The sequence below is a fragment of the Rhipicephalus microplus genome, unplaced genomic scaffold (genome assembly GCF_043290135.1).
Source record: "Rhipicephalus microplus isolate Deutch F79 unplaced genomic scaffold, USDA_Rmic scaffold_12, whole genome shotgun sequence".
Classification (NCBI taxonomy): domain Eukaryota; kingdom Metazoa; phylum Arthropoda; class Arachnida; order Ixodida; family Ixodidae; genus Rhipicephalus; species Rhipicephalus microplus.
In genome coordinates, this window is record NW_027464585.1 from 16,100,596 (window position 1) to 16,119,419 (window position 18,824).

The 18,824-nt window shown below is 47.1% G+C and overlaps 1 protein-coding gene across 1 annotated transcript in view; it reads right to left on the minus strand.

Annotated features, from left to right (window-relative positions):
* Nucleotides 1-18,824, minus strand: part of LOC119186684 (uncharacterized) — a 165,403-nt gene that overhangs the window by 95,339 nt on the left and 51,240 nt on the right. The window contains exon 6 of the mRNA XM_075882339.1: nucleotides 13,146-13,212. Coding sequence (XP_075738454.1) covers nucleotides 13,146-13,212 — 67 coding nt within the window. The remainder of the gene's footprint in view (nucleotides 1-13,145; nucleotides 13,213-18,824) is intronic.

An 18,824-nucleotide genomic window follows, 5' to 3' on the forward strand; every position in this document is an offset into this window, starting at 1 on the left:
TGTAGATCCCATAACTTCTGCCAGTAAGCCCTGAGCTTTTTCGTATGTTTCGTTTTAGGTCCATTATAGGGACAGCAACTGAAGAGTTGGCAGAGCTTCCGTTAATTGACGTGGCGAGCTGGCCGGCCAACAAATTTCCTTCTATCTCGCGATGTCCTGGCACCCAGCACACGACGATATGTTGCTTGGAAGTATATGCCACGCAGAGTACTGAATAGAGGGTTATAATTATGGGGTTTCTGTGTTTTGTAAGATTTTTCAACGCTTTTACGACACTCAGGGAGTCTGTGTATATAACTACCCTTGGCGTATTCAGTTCTTTGATGTGTTTAACGACTACGAGTAACGCGTAAGCCTCGGCTGTAAAAATGCTTGTGCTGGTGGACAGAACGCCGGCATCCGAGAAGGATGGGCCGACCGCCGCATAGGACACGCCAGTATGGGACTTGGATGCATCAGTATAATATTCTGGACAGTCATAATCATGTTGCAGCTCTAAGAAATACATCCGAATGTGTATGGGGGAGGCATGCTTTGTGAGAGCTACCAAAGATGTGTCACAGTCTATGACCTGCCACTGCCATGGCGGGAGCCGCAGAGCGGGGGGGCTGAGGTGGTATACAAGCAGTGGGACATCTGTTTCTTCAGCTAGGTCTCCGACACGCAGCGAGAAAGGGCATGCCATTGCGGGTCGATTGTAAAAAAACTTGAGAGCTGGACAGGTCTTTGATGGTGGAATATGCGGTTGCTCACTGTTCGCATTTACTTTAAGGAAATATATGAAGGAAAAATATGTTTTCTGCAGATGGAGTCACCACTCGTCCGATTCTACATAAAGGCTTTCAACTGGGCTTGTTCTAAAGGCGCCTGTGGACAGGCGGATGCCTTGATGATGAACAGGGTCCAACACTTTCAGAGCGCTTTTCAGAGCAACATTTTCAGAGGCAGAGTGATAGACTATTGCCCCATACTAAAGGCGTGAGCGTATAATACCCCTGTCACACGGGCACTTAAATGTCTTTTAAGTAAGCGGTCTTTTTCTGAAAAGGAGTTCCTGAGAGCAGACACACGACACAGAGCGAACTCCTTTTCAGAAGCGGTCTTTTTCGTAAGCGGAGTTCGTCGATCTCTTTTACGGCTCTGAATGAGTAGCCTCGAAACCAGTGGGCGCCAGCAATTTTCGAGTGGTGGAAAAAAAAGAGCGAATGCTTATTTTTCTGTCGCCAAAACTGTTTGTAAAAACAAATTTCATATCCTGCAGAAGGTGTAATGAACTCTTTTAATGGTTATTTCCTTTTCTACTCTCGTAAGCAGCTACAACGCATCGGCAATATCACGTGGCGACGCTCGGTCTCGCACCGCGCCATTTTGCACAAGCGAAGAAAGCGTGGCAGTCGTGTGTTTGCCCGTCATTCATGTGGTCCGAGTCCGAGCGTCTATGGCCAACTCCGCAGATCAAGCAGCCGGCGCCCCACGGAAAAGGTAGCGTCTGCAATGGTCGGAAGCAGACACGTTATCCTCTCCTTGGCGGCTTTTGCAGCGTCTGCCTCGCTTTCTAGAGCGAGAAGGCAGGCCGTGAGGCTTGCGATCCTCGCTTTTTCTCCCGTACGGTCGCCCATAACGTGTCGAGAGCAGTCAAAGCAGCGAAAAACAAATACGGTGAATAAAAGCCCAGTGGTGCCAGACGGACTTGTGCACGTCGCTAGTTATAGGAATGCTTCCTTAAGGGGGGAGGCTACCATCGGATACCAACTTTTTTTGTTTATTGAGATATCTTAATGAAATTTGCAGGATAGACTTATAGAAAAAGCATTAGAAGAACTACACAATTTCATCAAGTTATGTTCACTGGTTTTCAAGATACAGCAGAATATCAGGGTAGTGAACATGGTTCTCTTATTCCAGGCCTGGAGAACTTTCAAAAGGTGCTGGAACTGTGAAATTAACTATGATGATTCCCAGATTGATACTCCAGGGGGTAACAGAGCCCTTTTTTTGGATTTCCTTGCCGAAAAGTTTTAGCAGACCACCAAACTTTGTGTTCGTGATTTGGATATTATCAATCAAATTTTGATTGAATATAATAAATAACACACACAATATATTAAAAAAATGGGCTTGTCACCCCCTCAGAAATTTATTCATGTACATAATAAAAAAAGACATAAAAATCCAATGAGTGGTTCCAGAGATATGGCTGGAATAAGCAGCCTCACTAGCCAAAAAAGTCATTTTGAGAAAACGACGTTTGAAAGTTTTGAGCACATAGGCAGTTCTAAAATGAACCTGCAGCGTAACTGGAGGTGTCCTTTGGCACTCTCTTTGCCGCCTTTCCATCTTCTCTAGGGATCGCTTCTTAGCCTTTTTCAAGCGCAAAGAACCTTTCTCGGCTGCCCGTTGAATGGCCAGGTGGCCAGGTGTTAGCCCCACTGATGATGCTAGCTCTTGGGTGGCCCTGTAGCAGCCAGCATTGTATCTTAGCACTGCATCATGCAGTGCTGTCTCCACAGCAATCAGTGACGCATGCTGCTCTTTGGGCATGAGGGACCACAGCACAGAGTGAAAGGACTGATGCATTCTGCGTCTTAGCTCCCAGGCAGCGTTGCAGAAAAGAAGCCTGTGAGAGCCTCTCATAAATGGGTAGAAGTGCATCTGCAACATAGCGTGGCAGCTTGTACGAATGCTTCGGAGGTGGAACACCGGTAATCTTGCTGGCATTGTGACGACACCAGGAGTCTGCACCCTCTGGGCACAAGTCGTGGTGCGGCTCCTCATCCGTCGACGTCACATGGTGGTACGATGCCATCACTGCCCGCCGCATTGCAGCCACATCATCGGAATTGTTCCGTAGGGCCCAGCCATAATAATCTGTCAACTTGTCGATGAGGGCCTTTGTCAGCCTGCCCTTCCCTCCCAAAGCCTTGTCACTTTTCTGCACAAGGTTGCGAAGTGCAGTCCCCATCCTCTTCTGAACGTGGTTCAGGCATTCCTCTTTTGAAATGGGGACCAGTCCATAAACATTTTCTTGTACAAGGGCAGAGAAGGTGGCACTATCTCCATCAGACACGAGCGTTGTGTAACGAAGGTTGCGCTTCGACAGTGAGCGTGAAAAGAGGATGATAGCTGCCTCAACCTCCATTCTCCCCGATTTAGAGTGTGTTTTTCTGGCACACATGATTCTCCAGCCAGCATGCATAGTCTGCGTCTCCAGGCTTTGGCCCTACTTGGCAACCAAGGCACTGATTAGACAGAACAACGGCGTCCAAGATAAGGCCCGTATGGTATTGGATAATTGCCCCGACTCCAATATGGGATGTGTGCCCACGCTTGTGCCATGTTCCATCATAACAAACTGTTATATCTCTGGTGAAATATTGATCCATTTCTTTGTAAGTGGCTTTTACAGCAGAAGCAGATTCTGCATAGAAATTTTCTATGCATTGTGTCTGCGGTTCCCTGAATTTCTTCAGGTGCTTCTGAAAGGTCTTGTGATGGAGGCCACGATGGGACACGTTCATCGCTGCCCAAAAGTCGTTGAGAGCCGTTTGTCCGTTGCCTATTTGTTTTGTTGCCATAATGGCTCTTACATTCACATCAAAGGCCTTTGTGTCATCCTGACGAGATGAACTCCATGAGCTTGAAACTACTCCACAATGCAAGCATACTAGCTCAAGCTTTGCAGCAAGTCCAAGTTGGGTGCCTCCATCCCAATCGTACCTTCATCCCAATCGCGGTGCACCGGTGGCACGGGGTCCGAGATAGCAGGTCGTCTAGGGCATCCATTTGCACAAGGAAAAATTTTTCGCCTTCACTTGTAGCGGTGGCAGCTTCATGATCGCGCTCCATTGCCTGAAATTTCCGCTCCGTCGCTGGCATAGCGCCAAGTTCTCTTTGCACAGCAGCGCGTTGTTGATCCGCCGCCTCTTTCTCCTCGCACGTCAGGAAACTTGTTCGCAAATGCACAGTTGACGACGCGATTGCACTCGAGGCCGATGAAAGAGAAGATGCGGAAGCCACTGTCGATGAGCACGAGACACCAGGCGCACTTGTAACGACAAATTCTTGCACCAGCGGAGCAGGAGTCCCGTTGCTAGGCGCGTCGATGCGACCACTCTCTTGCGTAGATGAAGCAGAAGCTGCCCCACAGGTACCGTCGGCGCGATCACCGTCGGCGCACGTGCAAGCAGAGAGCCTCGCCGCGCGGACAAGCTTCATAGCTCGCTTCCTTGCACCGAACGATTGTAGCGTCTTCTTTTTCGTTGGGCACATCGTGAGCGAACACAACAACGGTCTCGTATAGACGGTTGAAAATCGTCTCGTAAAGACGGTTGAAAATCGTTTCGAAGACAGTTGAAACGTGGAGAGTATGCGAACGGCTGCAACGATACACGGAAGCGAGCGGAACACAAAGACGCCGGACGGAGGAGCAGCAGACGAGCGGCCGCATCGGCCACATTATGCGCAAGAGCGCTACGTCATCGCGCGCAGCAGCCAATGGCAGTCGCGGGCTCCCCCGCGTCCTTGGGGAGCGCGCTTCGCCCAATTCCAGCTGCGCGCCTCAGCCGCGGGAAACTTCAAAGCTCTCGTGAGCCCTCCAATCATGAGTGGCTTGCTCCTCTCCTGCGCTGCCGCCGGCGACGCAGGTGGCGGGGAAAGAACGAGCAAGAATTCACAAACAAAACAACACCAAAATGGCGGCACTCCGTCGAGCGGTCGAGAAACTGCGATCACGCCAAGTTGGGGTATTTTGAGCGCTCGCGCACCGCTTGAGGGCCGCCGCGGCATGTTCTAAACTTTATTTCAAATGGTTTCGCGACGAATTAGACGTTGATATTTACAGAAAAGGTAGTTTATGACACATACTGCCCGAATATGCGATTTGCCAAAAATCGACTTTTTCGTGATTTTTCGGATTTCAAAAGCCGCGTCCCCCCTTAACTAGTGCAACAAACTTTCACATTGGCGTTTCTTTATCTCTTATTCTTAAAGTTATTTGAAGAAACGAGCAGTGCAACAAGTCTTTAATTTGTACATCGTGATACATCGTTTAATTTTCATTGCTTCTTTTTTAACTGCTAGCGCCACACTTTTGCTAGCGTCTTCGAACGAAAACACTAAAAGGAGATCGTTGCTGCCGTGTGTCTGCGCCGCAAACACCTCTTTGTTAAGTCTTTCAACTTCCTAAAAGACCGCCTACTTAAAAGACTTTTTGCGCGCCCGTGTGGCACAGGTATAAGGCTTCTATACAGATTCATAAGGCACTTTCTGTCGCTGCCCCTGTTGTTCGTGACAGCACCTTTAGGACATTCATTGTTTTCAAGCATTTATTTTTAAGATGTTTTATGTGCGGTACAAAGGTTAACTTCGCATCTAAAATTATACCTAGGAACTTATGTTCTGTGTTTACGGGTAGACGCTCAGCCTTAACGACCAGTTCAGGATCAGGGTGCAAGCCTCTTTTTCGTGAAAAAAGGACACAGGTGCTTTTCTGTGGGTTCAGTTTGAACCAGTTTTCATCAGCCCATTTGGATACCTTGTTAAGGGCGAGCTGAACCTGTCGCTCACAGATCCCAAGAGAACACGATTGAAAACCTATTTGCACATCGTCGACATATGTTGAATAAAAGATATTACGTGGGATGTACAGACTGGGAGAATTTATTTTTATAATAAAGAGCGTACAGCTGAGCACCCCTCCCTGTGGCACTCCGGTTTCCTGTACAAATGTTCGGGACAGAACATTGCTGACTCTAACGCGGAAGGTACGATCAGACAGATAGCTTTCAATGACACTGAACATATTACCGTGTATACCTATGTGTGAGAGGTCTCTCAATATTCCAAACCTCCACGTAGTATCGTAGGCCTTCTCCATGTCGAGGAACACAGATAAAAAAACTGATTATGAAAAAAAGCCTCACGTATGTGTGCCTCAATACGTATAAGATGGTCGGTGGTAGATCGGCCCTCTCTAAACCCGCACTGGTATGGGTCAAGCAATTTGTTTCTAAGTAGTGGAGTTAGCGGCAATTAATCATTTTTTCAAATAGTTTGCAGAGGCAGCTTGTTAACGCTATAGGTCTGTAACTTGATACAGTAGAGGGATTCTTTCCCTGCTTCAAAGTTGGAATTATAACAGCCTCCTTCCAGGAGGAGGGGATCACACCTGAAAACCATATGCGATTATAAAGAGAGAGGAGGGTTTCTTTAGTTTCGGAAGGTAGTTCGTTCAGCATCGCGTACATTACGTTGTCAGAACCTGGGGTAGATGTATTACAGCAGCTGAGTGCTGTTCGCAGTTCTGCTAAGCAGAATGGTGCATTATATGCCTCATTTCTTGCGGATTTTCATTCTAACTATTGTGGTTCTATACGTGCCTTGTAATTCTAGAAAGATTCGGAGTAGTGTGAGGAGCTCGATATGTGTTCGAAATGTGTGCCAAGAAAGTTGGCTTAATCCTCCAAGCTTTCGCCGAGGCTATTTACTAGTGGAAGGGAATACGTTTGTTGGCCCTTAATTTTCTTTACCTTATTCCACACTTTTCCCTCATCTGTGTACGAGTTGATACTCGATATAAACTTTGTCCAGCTCTCTCATCTAGCTTGTCGACGCGTTCTCCTTGCCTGCGATTTGACCCGCTTGAAATTTTCCAGGTTTTCTGCTGCAGGGGAATGGTGAAGCAATGCCCATGCTTTGTTCTGAGTGGTCCGTGCTTTCCTGCATGCGTCGTTCCACCATGGGACTCGCCGTATAGAAGACATGCCGCTCGTTTTGGCAATACATTTAGATGCGACATCAAGTATAAAAGCCGCAAAATACGTGACAGCCTCATCTATGGTCAGGGCAGACAGCTCAGTCCATGTCATGTGTGTAAGAGTTCTATACCCTTCCCAATCAGCTGAGTCAATCTTCCATCGAGAAACCTGCGGGGTAATTGACCTTTGTTCAGCGCACTCAGGATGATTGGAAAGTGGTCACCTCCCATAAGGGTTTTTAAGAACGTTCCACTTAAAAACAGGTAAAAGCGACGGTGATGAAATGCTAAGATCTATGGAGGAGTACGAGTTGTTTGCAAGGCTAAAATACGTAGGCTCCTTTATATTTAAAAGACATAAACTAGAATAGAAAAAGAGCTGCTCAATGAGACGTCCTCGCGCATCACAGCGAGCATCGCCTCACAGGACATTGTGTGCATTAAAATCATTTAGAACCAGAAACGGCTCTGGGAGTTCATCTATTAATGATTCCAGATCACGTCTGTGTAGCTGTTGATGTGGTGGTATGTACACAGAACATATGGTAATCAGTTTATTAAAAAGTACAGCTCGAATGGCCACTGCCTCACGGGCCGTTTGGAGGTTCAAGTGCTGGCATGCTATATTTTGATCAGCTATAATGGCCCCACCAGCAGATGACAGCATCCTCCCGGTCTTTTCGGAAAATATTATATTGCCGTAGGAAGTCCTTGTGCTTAGGAGTTAAGTGCGTTTCTTGCACACATAGCACTTTCGCGTTAAACTTACTCAGAAGTTCTTGGACGTCATCTAAATTCCTAAGTATTCCCCTTACAATTTAAAGTACGATTTTTCCGTAGTGGAAAAAAAAAAAAGGGAAAAAGTGCTGTGTGCAGAGAAGACGGAGATTAGCTCGTTTTACAGGGCATTTGTCAGGCCCTGTAATCGGCGTTCTGTCCTTTTTGGAGCGATCGAGAGAAGCTTGCTGCTCCTTCGGCGCTTCCTGCGCCGTTTGGCTTGAACTGGTGTCCATAGCCTCTTGTGAGACACTGGACGCCCGCTCTAAAAAGCGATCTGTGCGTCGCTTAGACTTCGCCTCGATCGACGAAGTCTTTGTCCGCACCGAACTAGGGGTTGATGAAGCCCCCTTGGCCTCGTGATTGCCCTGGCTGCTGCCAGAGCTTGTAGAGGTCACTGGTGTGGACAGGCTGAATGTGGGCAGGGCAGCGCTGGCTGCTCCCGCCATAGGGGCTTGTGGCATTGGCCTCGGCACGCAAGGCGCGGTCCGGGCAACTGCCAAGGGCCTTTGTGGTGCCGCCCCTCGTTGCACCACTTCGGCAAAAGGTGTTTTTAGTGCCAATGATCACGACACCCGTTGTCTTGCTTCCCTGAATGTGATATTTTCCTTAACTTTTATAGTTATTATTTCTTTTTCTCTTTTCCAGGCTGGGCACGCTCTGGAGTATGCGGGGTGACTACCTTCGCAGGTAGCACAGAGGACCTCGTCATGACTACATTCATCAGCACTGTGGCCGGTTGTGCCACACTTAGCACACATCGGCTGTCCTCGGCAGCTCTGATATGCATGACCAAATCGCTGGCATTTTAAACAACGCCTCGGGTCTGGAATGAAGGGTCGGACATGGAGTTTTACATAGCCAGTTTCGACATTCTCAGGTGGGTGGGTGGGTTGAGTTGAAGGTGAATATCAAGTGCTTTGTTGCTATTTCATTGTTGTTACGTCCGATTTTGATGCGCTGGACATGTATTACACCTTGGTCCTTCCATCTATCAAAGAGCTCTTCTTCACTCAGTGTCGTCAAATCTACGTCCGATACCACGCCCTTCACTGTATTCATGGTAGGGTGTGCGCTCACAGAGACGGGGATGTTACCAAAGGCTGCGAGGTGCGAGAGTTTATTGTACCGTTCCTTGTCTTTTAATTCGAGAAGCAGATCTTCACTTGCCATCTTCGTGGCCTTATAACCGGTTCCAATGGTCTTTCTGAAGCACTTGGCCACAAGGAAGGGCGAGATTGCTCTAGCTATGGTAGATGATTGTTCGCAGTGGAGGACATGGTATTTTGGGAAAGTTTCTCTGTTTTGGGGCCAAAGTAGTGAAGTTTCGTCAGTGCGTACCCTTTTCGAAGCACGATCAGTTAAAGAGGGGGTCGAGGATACCATAGGAAAATGTGTATTTTTCGGTAACGGCGCTTACCACCCACCACGGAGTCCAACGAGCGGACGTGCCAGAGCATGTGGGGATGTCTGCGCAACACCAGCAGTACGCAGTTACTATAACCCAATATGGTTTACCCTAGTTTGGATAGGCACACAAGGTTAGCCCTTGCCACCAGGAAAAACAGAAGTAAATTAAAGAGAGGAGAGATCAGGAAAGATTGAAAGTAAGAGGGAAAGACGAAGATGAAGAAAGGCAGAGACAGGAAAAGGCGACTGCTGGTTTCCCCTGGGTGGGTCAGCCCAGGGGTGCCGTCTACATGAAGCCGGGGCCAAAGGGGTGTGTTGCCTCCGCCGGGGGGCCTTAAAGGTCCAATCACCCGACGTCGGCTCGACCCCTCGGATCCCCTTTACCCCGGACATGGCAAAGCCACGCACGGCTAGACGTGGGAGGGAGCCGAAACTCCCCCCCCCCCCACCGTTCGCTCGGGTCTGTGGTGTTGCTACACACCAAACGCCTACTTGCGCAGGCGCCCCTGCGGGGACCCGGACCCAGCATTTCCGACCAGGATGTGTAACTCCTGCACGAGGGACTCCACGCCAGATCTTACCTTTGTTAAAAATGTTGAATCTGCTACTTGGCACGAATTGTACGTGGATCTGGGTAGTGACCATAATGTCCTAGCTACCCATATCAGTGTAAAGGGCGAGCCCGTAAGAGAGTTTAGTTTCACAGATTGGGATTACTTCCGGCATATCAGAAAAAAATGCCCGCAAGTTGGAGACTCAACCCCTAGCCTGGATCAATAGGCCAAACAGCTCAAGGAAGACGTTGGTGAGGTGACAAAAAAGATACACACGAATTTTGAAAAGGATAGGATGGACAGTTGCCTTGCGCACCTCCTAGAGGCCAAGAAATCATTTCTCAATAAGTGGAAGCGGCAGAGGCTCAATCGTTGGCTTCGCGAGAAAATTGCAAAACTTAACCGAACCATCGAGGACCACTGCCAGACGCTCTCTAGGCAGCAGTGGGATGAGGTGTGCAATTCTGTTGATGGCTAATTGAGAATAGGAGAGAAATGAATTTGCTAAAGCACCTTTTGAACAAGTCACATTCAAAGAGTAATCAAAGGCAAGACATTGCAAAACTCATACACGCCGCCAGACAGTTTGATTCTGAAGACGCTATACCGGATGGTTTGGCTCACAGATATTTACCCATGGGCTCCTCAAGCTGTTCAGACTACTCGCCTTACACTGAACCCCCGTGCACTGAGCCTGGAGAGCCCTTGTCCACCAGTGACGCTTGGGAAGTTCTTCAAAACCTTAATGAACGATCAGCTCCGGGGCCAGACATCAAGCTGCTAAAACATCAAACCATAGACGTGAACACAAGCGACGTAACAGGCATCCTGGGTCTTGACTTGGAAACAGCGTTTGACATCATCTCTCACACGCACATCTTAAACTCCATTTCGGAGCTTGGACTGGGTGAAGCCTTTCACAGATACATCAGCTCTTTTTCGAATCCAGAAAGGCCACGTTCAATATCTGAGACCTCATAAAATCGACCCTATAAATCTGGCGATCGTCATCATCCAAGCTGCTAGCTTCAAGGCAGTCATCTGAGAGCTGTTCAACAACAGCATTGATGACTGCCTTCCCCATACTCAGCAACAGATTTTACTGGCATTGAAGCGAAGGCTACAGAGCCAAATCACATGCATCTTATCGCCATGAAACGTAGTTCCGCAAAAGTACACACATTTTCAAAGTGAAATATAAAAGTTCCTTTTTTATTTTCTATGTGGAACAGTTCGAAACAGGATGCAGTGCACAGCAACAAGACAGTTGTATTTATTTACCTTAACGGGGTTTCCGACACGTGAAAAGCCCTGTATCGTCGTCTTTTTACGTATACCTCAAAGACTAAGCGGCGCCCGAGTCTGCGTATACATCAAACACTGATGGTGTGCCTCCTGCCACTTTTCATCGAGATTACGAGATGCATTACGAGATGCGCGTAAATTGAATTACTTCATGTAGGGCTACATGGGCAGAAATCTCCGCCCCCGTAGCATTCCTTTCAAGGACAAGAAAAGTTTTTGCCGAGTATAGTCGCCTCTTTCCTGACATGGTGCATGTATGGCTTCATGCTGTGAACACTCCACAAGCGTGCTCAAGAGTGCCACAAACAACAAACAAGGACATAGTACGCACTCGGTGATGCTGCCTGCCCTGCCTGCCTGCCCTGCCTGCCTGCCCTGCCTGCCCTGCCCTGCCTGCCCTGCCTGCCCTGCCCTGCCTGCCCTGCCCTGCCCTGCCTGCCCTGCCCTGCCTGCCCTGCCCTGCCCTGCCCTGCCTGCCCTGCCCTGCCTGCCCTGCCCTGCCTGCCCTGCCCTGCCTGCCCTGCCCTGCCTGCCCTGCCCTGCCCTGCCCTGCCCTGCCTGCCCTGCCCTGCCCTGCCCTGCCCTGCCCTGCCTGCCTGCCCTGCCCTGCCCTGCCCTGCCTGCCCTGCCTGCCCTGCCTGCCTGCCCTGCCCTGCCTGCCCTGCCCTGCCTGCCTGCCCTGCCCTGCCTGCCCTGCCCTGCCTGCGTCCGTCCGTGTCTGTCCGTCCGTGTCTGTCCGTCCATCTGTCCGTCTACCTGTCCGTCTACCTGTCTGTCTGTCCACCTGTCCGTCTGTCCACCTGTCTGCCTGTCTGATTGTCTGTGTGCCTGTCTACGACAACGGTCATGGACAAACAGACGGGGTGGCTACAACAACGGAGGGAGGATTGAATCGCAGCATAAGTGCATGAGGCCTGCTGCGACGCCATGTTCTCAAAGTATTCGGATAGTGAAAGGTGCAAAGCGCTTACATTTAAATCCGATCCAAGCCACCTCGTAGCTATTTATATCCATTCTTCAGACCGTTCCTTCTCCTCCGCATGAGAAACGGACGAAAACTGACGCGCGACACCTTGGCTCACGTGACATAGAAGGTCACGGCATCCGTCACGGCTCAAATGAGCCAATCCCGTGTGACTCGATAGAATAGACTGCCTCCGTCCGTATTTGGAACGCATATAAAATTGCACCACTAGTTCACGCTGTGCATGAAAGATGGCCTTCCAAAATCTCACACCCACAACGAAGCACCCAGCACCCAAATTTGGTTCCACGTGTGCTGCTCTTGATTAAGCTCGCCAGTGCGATTTAATTTGCACCCGTTATCAAGTTTTCTAGAACAAAGTGCCCGATGCAGCACGCTAAGTTGCAAGACTGCAGGTAAGGCCTAAGGAGTACTAACTGCAAAACCTCTTCATAGTGGTTACAGATGTGCAGTATGGTTCCGAATCAACAAAATGCTCTGCACTATTTACATTTTAAAAGGGATAGATAGTACAGAGAAACCTTTCAATTATGAATGCACAGCCTCGCATCGTTTACGAAAACGAGAGCGTACATGTGCAAAATTCGAGTTCGGGTTCGCGGTCAGCATGGGCTTCGACATCGCGCATACAGCAAGCAGAAATTCAGTTGCCATGCTGCAAAGAAATCTGGCACATAAGTGAGGAGCTTTGAAATGCAAGTCGGCAACTTTCTGCAAGGTTAATTTTTTTTTTTGCTGCATTCTTTTTCTCGGCAGAGTACTTTCACAACAAACCTTAGGTTTTGTACAGTTGAAAATTTAAGGCAATAATTTACTGAATTCTCAATCAATTCTCTCAATTCTCTGCTGCCGGTCAAACACGTCTTGCACATCAGGGCTCTCTAAATATCAAAGTGTACATGTTTGCCTTCAGCGACTTGCATTGTAAGTAAATGGTTTATGATGCAACGGAAAAGTGGTGCGGCTACCAGTGTGCAAGCGCATTCGTTTTCCTTGATCTACACATACAACCACGGCAGCATGGTGCATGCACATGAGGACAGATACATGCGAGTATGCTGTGGTTTCATTTTCAAACTATGAAAACACACTGTTTGGTGTAGAATAGTGGAAATGGAGCAGGCTGTAGCACTATCGATCATTCAGCACAGCTGTCACATCACTGCCTTCTCTCATAGCCCTTGCGTTAGATGGCAAATGAGCTGTAGCACTTGACGCATTATCGATAACAGATTTCTATTAAGAAAAACTATAGAATACCATTGAATGTTCAGGTATCTCTAGCAAACACATGAAAAGTGAAGCAACATCACTGCAAAATAAACAAAATAATTTAAAAACAATATGAAAGAATACGTACGGAGAGTCCTGTACAGATGACTCTGAGCTGCAATGGCGAGACCCACACCAGCGCGACGACGGCCGCCCTAAGAAAAAGTAAGACCGCAAGTTCAAGTTGCTAAGCTACACTGAATGACAAAAATGCTTTGACGACATGTAAAAAAAAACGCATTACATGATGTCCAAGCAGCCCACTTTTCTATTGTTTGAAGAGGTCAATTTCTTTGTTACTATACAGGCGACACCTTAGGTGCATTAGAGTTGCTGACCACAGGTGCCCTGTCTCTGCCTTGCTATTCCAGGAGAAAGCGAACAAAGAAAGGAAAGAAAGAAAAAAGGTCGTGAGTATGTTCTACACTAGACTGTACAGACACAAGCAACACTGTAGTATAGACCACAAATGATGCTGGTAATCGTCTACAGACATAGCTTACAGCTACTAATGCACCATTCTAAAAAAATTATCAGTGAATTAACAAGGCACAGATACAGCCATAGTCTTCATGAGGCAAGCCGTCCTCATCGAAGTTGCTAGTTGCACCCGGACCACTGGTGGCACATTGTGTTCTTTGCACGGCAGCCATAACGCATAAGAAGGATCTGCAGCAATGGTGAATACACAGTGAAATTTCAATCCAACAAATCTCACAGAACCGCTAAATATTATCCTTTATTGTGAAGTCTTTTTAAAGAAAGTAATAAAAATTTGCACAAAAATAGTAAACATTAACTCATGAGCCGCATACCCATGCTGTGTATACATTATCGAGCAACCACATTATGCTAAATAAGTGCGAAAAAACAAACTCGAAGTAATACAGAACCATTGCACGTTTATTTGAAAAAGAGGGCAGTCTATCTTGATGTGAGCAGCTCGACTGCTGGAAAGTAAACTATTACGGTAAGCAGGCGCGTCCTTCTTACGCACTGCGAAATGTTAGCAGTTAATACGAATTCTTCACGTTGGTTTGCGTGCACTGTTTCAACGTAGTCTTTACTCTCGTCGCAGTTTCCTTACCACAATGGATGATACGGATCTTATCGGTCATTAGCTAAGCTCACATGCATGCTTTGTGGAAGCACTGTAGGTTGTGTGAGCGTTAGTACAGCATGAGCGAGTTATCATCAGAGACTTCAACCAATAGGTCTCGTATTGCATTTTTCACCGTCTAAGCATTCCTCTCGTGCCGTTTCCGTAGCTCATCTTGAATGTTCAACCACCAACAAAAAGGCTAGAAACCAGCCCGCATGTCAAGCTGCCTGACAAAAGCAAGGATGACGGGGTAAAGGCTAACTTGAAAAGCAAGTTCCTGACGATGATGATGACAACAGGGCTATCGCACAATTGAATAGTGCAGGCAAAGAGAAATATGTCAGCATTCTCATCATGACGAGAGTGGCAGCTACGGAGCTGGGCATAATGTTTACAGCCGTGAATAGCTTCTTAAAGTCGTCATTCATCATTTTGGAGTGTTCTGAAAATGTAAGGGAGACAAAATTCGATAAATTATTCTGAAACATGCAATATTCTGAAATTTGTAGTGGTGAAACATTTTTACAATAAACCAATGGACATTTGGAAGGGAATTTTCGAAAATAAAAATTATATTGAGGATTGCTATAACGAGATTCGACTGCACAGTACTATTTTTGGAGAAGTGCTAAAGGTTGATAATTTGAACAACCATGAAAAAAAGAAGATTAAAATGAAGAATCCACAAAATGAAAGTAAGCTCATGCTATGGAGACAAATAACAAAGAAGTAAGGTAGATCCCCACCAAGGAACCTTTGTAACAAGGTAATCAAGCCTGCCTCCCAACACACAAACAGCAGTATACAAAAATTCAAAAGCTCAGTTATTACGAAGTTTTATAACATGTCCATGGGCAATACAATAATTTGACAATGAAAAGTGGCAAAGGACTTCATACTTTAGCCAACAGATGATTCATTGGCACAGTCATTTCCCTTCTTCCTTGTGTAATGTGTTTTGCAAATTTTACTTGCTCTATTATCGCAGCAGCAGCTCAATATCTTCTTATTTTCCAGCATTGGTTTACCCTTGCACTCTGAGCACTGGGTGGGTAGGTGCCCATTTGTATGCATGTCTTTTACTGAGAAATCATGTTCACACGTGCACATGTTGGCACATCTTTCCATTTGTGCCACACAACTTTAGCCACATGACAAATGTATTTCATATACATATGATTTCGTGTAGTGCTTCTTGCACCCTGTTTTCGTGGCCACCTATGAACGTGCACAAGACTGCAAGCTCCTTAAGCATCAAAAACTTCACCTCAACTCCATGTCGTTTCCCAACCTTCTTGTGGTGGTACAGCATTGTATACACATGGGCCACAACTATATATGTCTTATCGACCTTCACCCTTCGAGAAGGAACATTAGAGTTTCTGGCCTTCGACAAAGCCCCTGCACCCTCTAGGCACAAGCACAGCCAAACTTTTCGAACTGGGCATGCGCAAAGGGGCATTGTCTAATACTGCTACAACAAAATTTTCTCCACGATGAATAATTTGCGATTCCCTGTCAGCTGCCCATCAAGTACACAGTTCGCCGGTGTGCCGCCGAGCTGGTGGGCTCGGCGGCACACCCGCGATGGGTCATCTTAACCCGCTTGACTTCTTCGCTACGCAGTTCTTCGTGTTGCCCTGGAACCTGATGCTACTGCAGAACTTCGACCAGCCTACCCGGTCTCCACTACCATGCGGCGCTGACCACCTGCCTGTGAACGCGTCACCTCGCCATGACGGGGTGCGCCAGCCCAGCCGGTACTGTGCACTGGAATGCGCATCCTCGCCAAACGCTATCACTACGGTTGCCTCGTGGTCATCAGCTGGCATCTTGGATTTCGGGCACGCTATCTTCCGATAGCGCCACCGTTCCTTGGAGCACCAATATAAACCCTGGGCAGACGCTCACTGTGCCTAGTGGGCTCGGCGGCACACCGGCGATGGGTCATCCTAACCCGCTTGACTTCACTACGCAGGTAACGAATTACCACTGCCTTTACGCTAAGCGAACTGGATGCCGATCATTACTTGTTCTGCTGAGCCCACGGCGCTCCATCTCTGTAGTTCTCGATCGTGCCAAAATGCTGTTGAAATTGTTATTAGCAGGTGATATTGAGACTAATCCTGGACCTAGGAATGAACACTGTGTGGTGTCTAGTGACATGCTTGATATACTGAAGACGTTGCAATCTGGGCAGTCGGCCATGCTTGCGCAGTTAGGTTCAATCAGATCAACCCTTGATGAACATGAAAAACGTTCAATGACCTGCGCTCGCGATTGACCAAAATAGAATCCGACTTACTATCACTTTCAAATGTTCAGTCTCAATTTGAAATCATTGAAAGTGTTGCCACTAACAGCGCTGCTCAGGTAACTAGGCTGTCTGACCGGATTAGCCACATGGAAAGCACATCCCGAAGGCGCAACCTGATCTTTTACGGGTTCAGTGATGTGCGAAACGAGGCGTGGCGTGTTAGTGAAGAACTGGTTACTGATCTCTGTCACAAAAGCCTGGGCATGACTATTCGAAGTCGTGACATAGAACGTGCCCATAGACTGAGCTTATCGTGAGGGGAAATGGCGACCGATAATAGTAAAATTTGCCCACTTCAAGGATAAAGAAGCACTCCTTTCGTCTAGCAGTAAACTGAAAGGCACAGAATACCGCTTCAGTGAAGACTTTGCCCCGGAATTTCGTGTAGCCAGAAGGCGCCTTATCGAATTTGGAAAAGCACAGCACTCCCCGTTTAAGCTCCGTTATGACAAGCTTATCTGTGGCAGAAAAACATACGTTTTTGATCAGGCTAAGCAGTTGGTTGTCGAACCTCAGGCCTAGCAACGGGCGCAAAAGCCACGAAGACCGAATCGGAGTGCTAAGCATGATCTCTCACTGCTTTACACTAACATTTGCAGCTTGATGCCAAAACGCGATCCGTTATGCACCTTGATCTCTTCTTCTAGCAACGTCATTCTGTTGAAAACGTGGCTAACCTCGAACATATTTGACTCCAAGATTCTTTCTGATCTCTCAGATTTTGATATCTTTCGCAAGAACCACTTTGATGATAACCGTGGGGGCGGTGTGGCGATTGCCACACATCGCTTGCTTAAGTGCTCTGCTGTAAATGTTAAAAATTCTCTGGAAATGGTTTGGACGTGCTGCCATGCCATTTCACCGCACATGTTAATCGGCTGTTGCCACCGTCCACCATGTGCCGATAGCTCCTTTCTTTCGTCTTTTCACGAAGCATTGTTAGAACTAACAACAACGTATCCCAACACTCCCGTCTTATTATTCGGCGATTTCAATTTTTCTTCAATAGATTGGAGTAATGTTGCGTCATGTCTTGCACAAAATAACATGGCTGCAGAATTTGTAAACATAAGTTTGCTTTTTCGCCTCTCACAGCTGGTCAATAAACCTACCCGAGTAACCCAACACTCATCAACAGTCTTGGACCTCCTTTTCACGTCACACCCCGATAATGTGCCCCCCCACCCCCCTTACGTATATCCGTGGTTTTAGTGACCACAACGTCATTCATGCAACATTTCCTTGCAACATCTTAAAAAGCAAGAAATCTAAAAAAGTACTCACGCTATACGACAAAGCCGATTATTCCAGCATCAACCGTGAACTTTCTGTTTTTCACGAGAAACTTGCCCTTACATATCGGCAGCATTCAACTGAGAGCATTTGCATACTATTCAAAGCCAAAATGCTGCGTTTAATGAATCTTTACATCCCAACTATCGCTATAAATGAATAAGCCCGTTCCCCCTGGTTTAACAAGTCTTTGAAAGACCTAAGTAATAAAAAAATGGATTATTTTGAGTTGCTAAACGAACTGGTTCATCCTCGGCCTGGCAAAAGCATAATAAGGACGTTAAAGAATATAACTCGGTAAAAGCACGCGCCAAGCGTGACTACTACTCGACTACCATACCAAATATGCTGCAGTCTAACCCGCGCCATTTTTGGAAAATGATTAAGCCTGATAATAGAAGTGCCATTTCACTATGTGATAACATGGGGACACCCACTGCCGATTCCGAAGTTGCCGACGCACTGAATCTAGCGTTTTGTTCAGTGTTCACAAAAGCAAGTACAGATGCATTACCACACTTTCCATATTTAAATTTTCCTCCAATGGAGGGTATTGAATTCAGGGCAGAGGGCATTGTCAAGGTCATTGACTCCCTGAAGTGCTCTTCATCTTGCGGTATTGATGGAATCTACGCGAAAGCACTAAAAAGTACAAAATATGCGTGCAGTGCGATTCTTTGTATTATCTTTCAGCACTCACTTGACACAGGTACAGTGCCAGATGATTGGAGGTCAGGGAAGGTCATTCCACGCTTCAAAAAAGGTGACCGGTCTTCCCCTGGAAACTACCGTCCCATTTCCCTCACCAGCATATGCTCCAAGATCATGGAACACATCATCTACTCTTAAGGGGAGATGCGAGTCGAAAAATCGCGTTTAGCAAAATTTTTCGTATTTCTGAGTTTTATTGCATTGTAATCTTCAACCCTTCTTTCATCTGAAAATTTCAAAACTAAATTCGAACCGCAAAATACAAAAAAATGTGTATGAAGGCATCGCGGTGGCTCGAAATTTCGTGAATTTGCGCCGATATTGGCCATCTTTGACTGCGCGCT